The sequence below is a fragment of the Nyctibius grandis genome, chromosome 21 (genome assembly GCF_013368605.1).
Source record: "Nyctibius grandis isolate bNycGra1 chromosome 21, bNycGra1.pri, whole genome shotgun sequence".
NCBI classification, from domain to species: domain Eukaryota; kingdom Metazoa; phylum Chordata; class Aves; order Nyctibiiformes; family Nyctibiidae; genus Nyctibius; species Nyctibius grandis.
Genome location: NC_090678.1, coordinates 4,137,011 through 4,149,070, shown reverse-complemented (window position 1 = coordinate 4,149,070; position 12,060 = coordinate 4,137,011). Strand labels below are relative to the sequence as shown.

At 52.7% G+C, this 12,060-nt stretch overlaps 1 protein-coding gene across 1 annotated transcript in view; it reads left to right on the top strand.

Moving 5' to 3' along the window:
* The window catches only part of RC3H1 (ring finger and CCCH-type domains 1), a 76,876-nt gene extending 66,550 nt beyond the window's left edge, over positions 1 to 10,326 (top strand). Inside the window, exons 20-25 of the mRNA XM_068417095.1 lie at positions 5,768 to 6,146; positions 8,390 to 8,605; positions 8,935 to 9,072; positions 9,156 to 9,549; positions 9,897 to 9,961; positions 10,153 to 10,326. Of these exons, the coding sequence (XP_068273196.1) occupies positions 5,768 to 6,146; positions 8,390 to 8,605; positions 8,935 to 9,072; positions 9,156 to 9,549; positions 9,897 to 9,961; positions 10,153 to 10,326 (1,366 nt within the window). The remainder of the gene's footprint in view (positions 1 to 5,767; positions 6,147 to 8,389; positions 8,606 to 8,934; positions 9,073 to 9,155; positions 9,550 to 9,896; positions 9,962 to 10,152) is intronic.
* The last annotated feature ends 1,734 nt before the right edge of the window (positions 10,327 to 12,060 follow it).

Below are 12,060 nucleotides of genomic sequence, written 5' to 3'. Positions count from 1 at the left end.
CTATTCCAGGGCAAGCACAGCCTTCTGCCCGTGGGAGTTGATGCATTTGTTTATTCTATCTTTATTTTGGAGCCCAGGCAGCATGGGTCCAGTCTGAGGTGTGTCCTTTGCTGGGCTGAAGCCCATAATTGCTGTTAGCCCCCCTCACACTGCCACACAGTTGTACTTCTCCCTGGATGACTTGAAGCATCCCGTTCCCATAGAGGGAATTGTGTGTAGTGGGCAATCCAGCAGAGAACTGGATGTTTCAGTTGGTGACAGTTTCCTTTCCCTCTTTCCCACTAGGCTGAGGTCCAGGATGCTCAGGTACTCCCTCAGGGAGAATTAAAACCCAAACAAAGTGTTTCTGTGCAGTGGTTGGCTTTTACAGAAGATCTGAAGTGCTGTGGAGTGTCAGATCCCTTTGGAAGGGAGCGGTGACTGCTGTGAATCGGGAAAGCTTTGGGGAAACTTGGAGTTTTTTGTATATGGGAACAAAGGGATGCAGGTTTCAATGGATGGTAGCTGCTGGAATTATTTTTTTCCCTTTGGGTATGGATACCAGGATAGAAGGGAGCTGCCAGAGACTAGCCCAGAACACGGGATTTTTTGATCCCATCTCGCTCTGTGAGCGCCTGAGTCTTCCTGTGTGTCACCATAAAATTCAACGGTGAAAACCAGCCCCTCCGCTAGCGCAAAGGCACCAGCTAAGGATTTGTATTAACACCCTTGTCATCTGGGATGCTTCCTGAGGCACAGCTCTGCTCAGGCGTGAGCGCTGGGCTGTTGCTTTGAGCTGAACGGACAATAAATTGCCACTTACGGCACTCAAAAAAATCTCTTTATCGGCCACCCAAAGGGTATGGCCTGGGCAATGTACAGACCCCGTCAGCCCTACAGTGACAATTCTGGAATCCCCCTCACTGTTAGTAGGGCCACCATCATTACAGAAAGCATTTCCACGCTCAGTTGTAGGCATTTAGCCTCTCTCGTACAGCGAGGCGAGCGTGCAGTTGCAATACCGGTGTACTTTGTCACACTGGGAAGAGTTCAGTCACATTAGCTTGAGGTATATGGGATGTGCAAAATACCATGGGTGTTTGCTTTTGGTTTTACCACAGCAAACTACCTCTAAGCATTGGGTGACCAGAAACCTGTGCTTGGGTGGCTGCCTGCTGCTCTCTGCTGGGTGTGCAGAATCCATCCCTCACTCACCCCAAAGACCCTGGGACCTGCGAGCGTACGACTTACCTTGGAAAATTAAACCACCAGCCACTTGGAGCAACAAGGTACGGTGCGTGAGTCCTTTCTGACAGAGGACATTTTACCTCCTGCAGCAGACTGCAAACCCCTGACCTGCGGGTTACTCACCGACTTGCACTGCAGCTCTGGCCTCATCTGTGGTCAGGCAGAAAGCACTTCTGAGGAGCAGGCGTTCGTGTGTGATGCTGGGCAGCGTTCAGAGGGGATCGTGTAGCTTCTGTGCTTGCTTTTGAAGATATCCCTGATGATGGAAGTGATGGGAGAGCAAGAATGGTGTTACGTTGGACAGAGCCAGTTTTTGAGGGTGGAACTTGTCGTTCCACGCTGTGGAGGGAAACCATGAAAGCAAAGTTGGGTCCAGAGGATGTAATCCTTTCCTTCACATTTCTACAGTCTTTGTCCCATTTAATTCTAGCCCTTACTGGTATAGTGAGGGCTTTTACTTTCCCCCAAACCAGTTTGCAGCTGCATTTTCCATTAAGACCTGGGCTCTTACTGGAGGCCAGTAACAGGGCAGCATTAGCACCTGCTGAGCCAGCCAGCTCCTGGGTTTTGGTGTCCAGGATGCTGTTGAACTTGTAGAGCAACTGCATCCTCCATGGGGAATTGTGTTGCTCAGTCCTGCTCCCAGCACTGCTACGCATGAGCTGGAGGTGGGGGGAGATGCTGTTCATCCTCAGCTTTGCAGCTGGGCAAGTGAAAAGGTGAGTGTAGTGTAGAGGGGATGTGTTTGAAACTGCAGAGTGTGAAGTGGGGCAGTTTCTCCCACCTTGTGTCTGGGAACGGGGAGGGGATGGGGCTTGGGGCAGAGGGAGACATCGCTGAGCTCCATGATACCAAAGTGAGATTTACAAATTCTTTAGATCGTCACATTTTTATTTGAACCCTTGAAAGTTTTGGGGTTTTTTTTGTGGCGTGAGCAGTTAATTTTCTATTGGCAAGAACTGAAGGCATCTGGCACTTGTGTGGGGTAGGTGGTCAAACTTTCCCTTGTCAGATTGAACTTTAAAACCTCTTTCAAACTAAACATTGCTTTTTTTCTGCTCTTTGCTTAACCTTCTGCAGCTGGTCATCACCCTTTGGCCTCAGCATCCTACTCCCCTCCCACCCTCCCCTGCTTTCATCTCAGCTCTGCTTGAGCACAGAAATCCGGTGGGGAAACTGCTTTGGACTGGTTTGGGCTCAAGCAAGACTGTCTGTCCTCTTAACGATTTGCATTTACATCCTCAAAGCAGAAGGCTGGAGGTACAGGGGCAGGTAAGAGAAACAGATTCCACCAATATTTCATTGTTAATGAACTCCCTGTCACAGGCTCATTTCCCTTTGGAGGGGCCTATGAATTTTAGCTGCTGCCAGAGTGTTTTTTCACTCTGGGCACGGGCCAGAGGAGCCATTCCAAGAGGGCCCTCCCGTCCCAGCTCTCACGAAGGCTCGCTGCCGTACAGCTCACCAATGTGCCATGCTTGACTTTATCCCCGACCTGTAGCAATGCTTCATGGTGTGGAGAGCAATTCCTAAGGTCAGGTTGTCCTGAGTAATCACTGATCTCTTGCCCAGCTGTAAAACAGCACTGCTGATTTGCTTTGCACTCTGTTTTTGGGGTGGGGAGGGATGGGGAAGGCTTTTCTCAAGAGCTGAAGTCAGTCTCAACATGGTTTGAGCTACTTAACATTTGCTGGTTGCTCTAGCACACTGCATGGGTGCTGTGGGACGTTCACACTGCTGCAGGTAGCACCGGTAGGTTCAGCAGGGTGGTTGCTGGAGGATGAGCTGTGGGTCTGCAAGCCCAGTTAGTCGTCCTTTCACATGGCAATGAGGAACAGTGGGGTGGAAGAGGCCTGTGCAGGCGTGGGATGGGGGGAGTTTCTGTACGCTTGCCCGGAGCCTTCTGATTTTGAGCTGAATCAGCAACTTGTTTCTTGGCTTTCTACACTTCTCAGAGGGGTGAAGCAGAGGAAGAGAAGCCCTTCCTAATTTTTACATTCTTCCTTGCCAGTAACCCCTTTCAGGCAGTGAAGCTGTGGTAATACTTTTGGGACCCTTCCAGGATGAAAGCAGTTGGCCTATGCAGTGCGTGGCAGTGCTGCAGGGGAAGGGGGGGTGGCAAAGAGCTGTGGAGGGAGGAGAGGGGCTTTTTGGCCAAGTGCTAGGAGGAAGAACTGGCCTAAGAAACAGCAAAGGTTCTTGCTGTAAAGGGCAGCTGTTGCCTCTCAAGGTGGTAGTTTGCCACAAGCCTCACATCCCCCCTCTTGCAGGAAATGCTGTGTACATGGAGTGGGTGTGTCAGGGGCTGAACCAGTCTTAGTGGCTGATAGAGTTGATTTAAGGCATTAAAATGAAGTCCTACATCTCCTCTAAGTTGATGGTGTCAGGACTTTACTGTAAAGTAGAAACAGGGTGTGTTTCCCAATTAATCAGGACATGGTGATGAGGTGCTCTCCCCACTCTTGTACTTTGGGTTTTCAATGGGAGATTGAACTTCATGTGATGGCGGCCACCATGACCTGCCCCTCTCTCGACAGAAGCAGGCAGTTGTGCTGGTACAGGCAGGTCAGCACACGCTTGTGGACGTGCCTTTCCCTGGAGGTGAGGGGAGGGACAGGGCAGGGACTGCGTCGAGGTTGTCCTTTCTGCGGTGGGACCGGCCACAGGCATGTCGGTGCTGCTGGAGCCAGCAAGAACGACGGGTGGGTGAGGGAGGGACAGCTGCGGAGCACGGCCATGTGCCTGGCTTGTTGCTGGCTGATTTTTCCTGTAGGAGCACAAGGTTCAGAAGAGCTGTGCTTCCTGGAGTGCTTTCAATTGTCTGAATGGGTTTCCTTGCTCTCGCCCTCCTGCCCTGGGCGGTGTTTTTAGGTTCTGTATTTGGTTGACTTCCCTCCCCTTTTAGGTTTTTATTTTTTTTCCCCTTTGTGGTGTTGCATCTACCCTCAACTTTTTGACAGCTAATCTGTTGTCCCCAGCAAGAGCAGTGGCTGTGGCCTGAGCAAGTACATCTTGTTGTGCATGTGTTGGGGCAGTACTCGTTGCTATGCTATTAGCGAGTGCTAGAGGGGGCCCCGCGGGGCCGGTACAGCCTTGGTGCCAAGTGAGGTAATCTCTGCTTTTGTGAGGAACTGGAGCTGAGATGAAATCATTGCCCAAGAGCCTGGGGAGGGGATTGTGAAAGAACCCAGAGGTCTCCTGCATCCCAGTTCGGCCCTTGAGCTGCTCCCATTTTCCTCCCCCACCACGTGCTGGCCCACCAGTGCTGGCAAGATCACAGACGTGGAGGTCACCAGTGCTAAATGATCTTTAGTTCCTCAGGAGGCAGCGCTTGGTAGCTGTGGCAGTGAGTACGTGGGGGCAGGCAGAGCCCTTCCCAAGTCAGACATCTCTTGGGAAAAGCCCTCCACGGCAGGCGAGTCCCGGGCAGCTGCCAGCCCTTTCCAGTAGTTGTTTCCCGAGCTGTTGTGGCTGCGGTCCGTGAGCCTCCTCCCACGGGGTGTGTGAACAAACCCAGCGCAGAGTCATGGAAAGGGCATCTCAAAACCACGGTGCGCAGGAAATCTTGTGCCCCACTTAATCGGCCCTCGGATGGCTGGTGAGGCCTCGCTGCCAGAGCTGGTGGGGGGTGCAGATCCCCTGCTTTAGCAAAGGTGGAAAATATAAGTTCTCTCTGCCCTGCTGGGAGATTTTCAGAGACCTGCTTTTGCTGGAACATGGTTGTTAACACTAGCCCTCCCCTCCTCAGGTACCAGGGACAGTCCGTTTGCATTGAGGTGTTGTGACCTTTGGACAGGAATAGCCACACACGCTTATAAAATACACTTTTTAGGGATTAAAGATGCTCAATGCATGGAGGGACCAGCTCCCCTGGAGACTTCTTCCTTAGCACCTCCCTTCTCTGCTGGAGTATTTTCTGCATCAGTACCTTAAATGGTGTCAAGCTGAGGTGAGCCTGAAAGCCCAGGCAGGAATTGAAGGGGACAGAGCAGCTCAGGTGAAGGAGGACAAGAGACCAGGAAAGCCAGGAGATTCCCCCAGGGGAAAAAGGGAAGGAAACAGTCAAAAACATTTTGTCTAAGGCCAACTGGTCTGTGGAGCTTGGGGTACCTGGGGGCTCTCCTCATGAGGAAGATGTGTAGGATCTGGACAGAAGCAGAAATGCACCTAGACTGCAGATTGGGGCAGCCAGGTGGCTTTGGTGGCTCTGCGCTGGCTCCTGTTGCAGGCAGGCTTAGGGAAACGCAGCACGGGCAGGGTCCTTTCATGGTAGCCACCTCAGCTGGCTGGTGGGGGGAACTCAGAAGTTCAAACCACACGTTTTTGTACGAACTTGTCGGGGCTGAGCCTGCTGCTTAAAAAAGAGGGCACCCAGGGCTCTAGGAAAGCAGAGTGTATTGTTTCTGAAGGCGGTGTGTGCTCAGAGGCACACTTGTCCTGCTGGTGGTGTCTGTCTGCCCTCCTGGTTTATCCCGCAGCTGCAGGACGAGAGGATTGTGGGGCTCCTGTCACTCTGTAAGCTCTCTCTTTCTGCTTCCAGGACAATGCATCTTCTCGTGGTGTGTCTCTTCAGCGTCTGGGGTCTGGCTGCCCCTGAGCACTACGTCGTGGAAGACATTTGCACCGCGAAGCCACGCGACATCCCGGTGAATCCCATCTGCATCTATCGCAACCCCGAGAAGAAGCCCCAGGAGGGCGAGGGGCCAGAGCCAGGGAAGGGCAAGCTCCCAGAGTCCACTAACCCCCGGGTGTGGGAGCTGTCGAAGGCCAACTCACGCTTTGCTGTTGTCTTCTACAAGTACCTGGCTGACTCCAAGGAGAATGGGGAAAACATCTTCATGTCGCCCCTCAGCATTTCCACAGCCTTCGCCATGACCAAGCTGGGAGCTTGTGGTGGCACCCTCCAGCAGCTCATGGAGGTGGGTGGCATTTCCTCAGCCTCTTCCTGTAGCTGTCATCAGGTCTGAAAGACAGCAAAGGTGACAGTGGCCAGGATGTGGTCAGGATGGCTCCCTGGCTTGGGAAAGGAGACCTTTATTTAACCAAGCCCCTGGGAAGGACATACTGGGCTGCTTGTCTCTGAGTTTGTTTAGATTCCAGCTCTTTCCTTTGACTCCCTGTTTGGATCCAGCATTCAGGGTGGATTTCCTGGGTTTGAGAGGTTAGGTTTCATCTGGAGGAACGAGAGCTCATGTGGGAGATGAGGGAAGGGCGTGGAACAGTTTGTTTCTCACAGACTGGGCAAGCACGTAGCTGAGCAGGTAGCTAAGCCTTTCCTTATCCAAAAAGCAGGAAAAGCCATGATATCAAGTCCCATTGGGAGAAGTTCTCTTTCACATCCATCCCTCTCCCTTGGGACAAAAATAAGACACATGGGACACCCTGCAGTCCACCTGGCTTCCAGGTCTCTGCTGTCCTGCCAGAACATCAGTTACTTCTTGAGGGCCTCCTTGTAGTAAGACTGTAAGAGTCTGAGACTGTCTGAGTGCTCAGCCAGGAATAAATAGCTTCTGTCTGCTTGTGTTGGGCAGTATTTCAGCAGCACAGTAAGGGCCCGAGCTTCCCAAGCGTGGGAGCCTGTATGCAGGGAACCTCTCCCTCCAGCCATGGCTCCTAAACTCGGAGAGGGGAGCTCTGCTCCTGGACTGAGAGGCAATAGTCCTGCCTCTTCCATGGGACCTGTTAACTCCTTGCCTGCCCAAGCACCCTTCTCGCTGTCACACCCATGTGCCTGATGCCTGTGAGAGCACTTGTCTGCCACGTGAGGTTTGGTACCTGCCTAGACCTTCCTTGCAGATGGGAGACTACAGCCCAGAGGGGCCTTCCTCCCTGCAACGAGGAGGTGTGAATTAAACTGCTCCATTTGTCCCCACTGCCACTGTCCTTACAGATCCTGCCTCTGGCGTAGGTAATGTTGGGGTCATCTGCTGTCACCCACGCAGTCTGGGCAGAGCAGTGAACCACATCTCCAAAATCTTCATTCATGTCTTCCCCTCTGGGCAGCCCTTCACTGAGCCACCCGGGATGCAGAGCTGTGCTCCTAATTCCCCCTTTTCCCTGCGAAAGGGGCAGTAACACCCCCTTTGCCTCATAGGACATGGTGCCAGAGATCCTGGATGTTCGTGCGGAGCAACACGCTGTGGGATTTTCTGTGCCTTAAAGCCCCGAGGTTGGATAATAGATGAATCATAACTGTCCTTCCAGCTGGCAGCTAGGAGCAGATAAGAAAAAATCCACTGTGCTGCAGAAGTCTACCCTCAAAACGATTGCTACATATTCCCCTTCCCTGCAAAAGTAGATAAGATGTACCAGAACCGCTCCACAGGCCCTGAGAATTGCTCCTGGGAAGGAGCAGCCTTTGGCATCGTCCCAGGAGGGTTTAGCACAAACCTTGTGAGTCCTCCTGTGACCTGTGCTGACCCAAGAGCTGCTTCCAGGCCCCATCAGCGCGATGCTCATCTCGTGTGAGGCTCTCACTGGGTGTGGTAGGGGGTTTGTGAACGCTGTGCATAAACTATGTTAATTTTAACAGCACTGGGGAGAGCCTCGTGGTTCATGTACCAAGCTAGAATCTGTTCCCTGACAGGGGTCAGAGTGCACAGAGAAAAACATCTCCAAGACCTTAGTGTGTCTTCTGCATGGCCACCTAAAGGGTCTAGCTAAGTCATGCCCATGTTTGAGACAGACACGTACAAAATGATGCAGCTTCCCCTGGCAGCTGGGGCAACGAAAGTGGGTGGGGAAACAGGCAGAGAAAGGGGCACACCCAGGCAGGCGCCCTGCCCGTAGCTCTGGGGATGGAACCTCAGCGAGCAAGAGTGGGTAAGATGCTGGGTCAAAGGCAGTCAGAAGCTGGGACCAGTCACAGGCAGAGGATGGAGAGCAAGGAAGCCACGGTTGGAAGGAGGAGCAGTACCTCTGCATGCTCAGCAGTGTCTGATCCTGCATTTGGGACTCCAAACCAGGGTCTCGGGCTGGTGACGTGGTGCTTTTATGTAGATTTGGATTCCAAATTAAACATGGAGGGTGAAGCTCTGAGGGCCTGCAAATTTCTGGGCTCCATGATTTAGGCCGTTGACAGCATCACCACTTGTGGGGCCCGGGAGCTGCGGCGGCACAAGAACCTGCTCATGGATTCCTTCTCGCTGCTTGGCTCCTCCAGGTCTTTCGATTTGACACCATTTCGGAGAAGACATCTGACCAGATCCACTTCTTCTTTGCCAAGCTGAACTGCCGCCTTTACAAGAAAGCCAACAAATCCTCAGAGCTGGTATCAGCCAACCGCCTCTTCGGGGAGAAATCTTTGGTCTTTAATGAGACCTACCAGAACATTAGTGAAATAGTTTATGGAGCAAAACTCTGGCCCTTGAACTTCAAAGTGAGTTTGAACTACTTAATATTTTTCTTGGGTTTTTTCTTTTTTCCCCCCCCTGTCCTTCTGCTTTTGCTGCCTCCCTATCTTTTGCCCACCAGGAGTGCAGTGCTCTGGGCATGTGGGACATCAGTGAAGGCAGGAGGGAGTATGAGATGCAGCTCCTGTCTGAGCTTGCCTTAACCACAGCCACTTCCCAGCTTCCAAACGCTGCAGCACTACGCTGGGAGCAGTGTCCTCCCTGAGCACACACCTGGTTCATCTGTCTCCTGCCAAAGGGATACAAAGAGGTGTTTAAAACCCTTGACTTCACCTTCTTTGGTCTCTTCCTTCAGGAGAAACCAGAACTTTCCAGGAAGATCATTAATGACTGGGTGGCAAACAAGACAGAGAAGCGCATTACAGAAGTGATCCCGGAAAGAGGTATTGATGATCTCACTGTCTTGGTCCTGGTCAACACCATTTATTTTAAGGTATGGCTAACAGAACTGGGGAGCAGCCTGCTTCGCTGGGGGAAACATGATGCTCATATTTGTCCTCCCTGCCTCCCTTTTAGGGGCACTGGAAATCACAGTTCCCAGCTCCAAACACAAAACTGGATTTATTTCATAAAGTTAATGGTGAGACCTGCAAAGTCCCAATTATGTACCAAGAGTCCAAATTCCGCCACGCGTCCATCCCCCAGGACAAAGTCCAGGTGCTGGAGCTGCCTTACAAAGGGGATGATATCACGATGGTGCTGGTCCTGCCCAACGCTGGGACGTCGTTGGTGGAGGTGGAGCGAGAGCTGACGTCGGACAAGCTGCAGGACTGGATTGACTCTCTGACGGAGGTGTCTCTCTTTGTCTACCTCCCTCGCTTCCGTGTTGAGGACAGCTTCAGTGTCAAGGAGAAGCTGAGAAAAATGGGGCTGGAAGATCTCTTCAGTCCAGAAAATGCCAGACTGCCAGGTCAGATGTGGAGATGGGGTGGTGCAGGGTGGAGGCGGGGGGTAGCCATCCCTACACAGGTGCTGGGGCAGTAAGTGCTGCAGTGCATGAGGAACAAGAACATGAAAGCATTTAGATACTGCTGCAGGCAATGGTGGACTCTGTGGTCAGGTGCCATCATGGGCATGCAGCCCTGCTCTGCACTAAGGGCATGGGAGTTAAGCAGTCAGTTGCAGTTGGTGGAGGATATTTTGATTTAGGGCAGACATGCCTTCTGCTCGAACACGGGCCATGAAGGATGGAAGTGTGTTCTCTCTTGAGCTGTTGTCTAAAAACATAGTTTTAACTCTCTCCATTTTGTATTTCAGGTATCATTGCAGAGGGCCGTACAGACCTGTATGTGTCCGAGGCTTTCCACAAAGCCTTCCTCGAGGTAAGCCTTGTTTGATCCCAGGACAAAACCCATGAAGTATAAAAAGAAAAGACAGCTCTGAACCCGTGGTGTTCACTTACTCAGCCATCTGGGGAGAGGGGGGAGCTTGGCACCCCCTGGGGAAGGAGGGAGAGCCCTCTGCACACTGCAGAATGCCACATTTTAATCCCATCTTCTCTCTTGGTTGGTAGGTGAATGAAGAAGGCAGCGAGGCATCAGCCGCTACAGCTGTCACCGTCTCCGGCCGTTCCTTCCCCATGAACAGAATCATCTTCAATGCCAACAGGCCCTTCCTGCTCTTCATCCGGGAAGCTGCCCTCAACACCATCATCTTCATGGGCAGAATAGCCGATCCTTGCTCCTAGAGGGGCTCTCAGGGCCTTGCTTCTCCCTTCTCCGCCTCTGGAAAAGGGGCAGTAGGGTATTGCCTCAAAGCCTGGGCTGCTCCTGAGGTGGTTGGTCTTACTGTTTGGTGCCACGCTGCAGGGAGGGACTGTACCCAGCCGGGCTTTTACTGCTCCTCCTTGCTGTGTAAAGCTGGGCAGAGGGCACCTCACCTGCTCCATCCTTCCCTCAAAGGGAAGGTGATTTTTTTTCCAGCACCGTTATTTTTCTGGCACCTAAACCCGAGTCCAGCATTGCTGTGATTCTTAGATCCAACCCTCCTCCCTTCTAGGCCTCAAACTGTAACTCTGATCCCCCGGTACATTAAAAACCTCTAGATCTGTATGTAACACACTGATCTCTGCATGGACAGTTTTCACTAAGTCACTTCCTAGACTTATTTAAACTTTCCTTTTTCAACAAACGGGCCCTTCCCTGCCTGCCCCTGTCCCAGCAGAACCACCCCATGCTGGGGAGGTCAGTGGAACAGCAGCAGCCAAATGGCACACGCTGGCTGGGCCAGAAACATCTCACACAGCTCTGCCTGGAGCAGCTGGGAGGGGGCAGAGCTGCCCAGCGCCCCAGCCTGACTTGCCGACAGCTCTGGTGTGCAAACCTTGCGTGGCCAAGGCTGGGAATTTGTCTTTTTGGGTAGTAAGACTTAAACTAACTCCGTGCTAAAAGTGGGGGTGTCTGTGAACCGTGACAATGCCCAGGTATGGTAACCAATATCCACAACGCCGTTAAAAATCTGTTATTTCACCTGCAAGTTGACTCCTAGAGCTGAGCTGGCCTGGCCTGCTGCCATGCTACACATGTGATCTGGCCTCTGGTCCACCCAAGGTGGCCACGCTGCTGTAGGACCTCTGACAGGGTTGTCTTCAAGGTGCAGAAGAAAATGTGGTGAGCTTTCCTCTGTGATTTCTGCGTTTAGGGCGGCTGTTTAGAACAAACAGGGCAGTGTCAGCACGTGTCGCAGAAGTGGGGTGTACAGACAGCTGCAAGTTACTCTGCCTTTTGTAGGACCAGTAAAACATCTGCCTTCATAAAGGCTTCCTCTCAGGGGCAACTGCCACAGCAAGGCAGGCCCCGAGGGAGGTCAATCAGATGTGCCAGTCTGCGCAGGAGCTGGTGGGAGATGTCTGGTCGCTCTGCCTCTAGTTTTGGAAGCAGGCAAAGGTGGTGCAGGACTTTCTCCTGTTCCCCAGTAGGAAGGTTTGAGCATCTGTGTTTGCGTTGCAAGCGGTGCGTGGTTTGGACACGGAGAGTCACCTCCTCTGTTGTGTCGTGGGGCTGGAGCCATCGGTCCCCTACGCACACATGAGGCCTGTAAAGCACTTGGCTTTTTTGTGCTGTCACACTTGTCTGGAGTAATACCTCTGAGAGGAGCTGTGTGTGCAGCCTCTGTCAGGCAGAAGCTGGGCCCTGGAAGAAAAGGGGGGAGCATTCTGGAAATCACTAAGGGTTCAGAAGGCAGCTCTTCCTCTCCCTGTCCTCCTCTGGCACTCACCGCTGGGGCTTTCCTTGCTGGATCCTGTCTTCTGCTTGCTACCTGCAGCTCCAGAAACACTCCACCTCCTCCTGTAGGTCTGCAGTTGTGCTCTGGGCCACGGAGGCGGAGGCTGGTGGCAGAGGAGGGCTGAGGTCTCCCTGGGTCTCCCTTGCATGGCACTGAACGGGGAAACCCTCTTGCTGCCCCAGCCATCGGGGCTTGG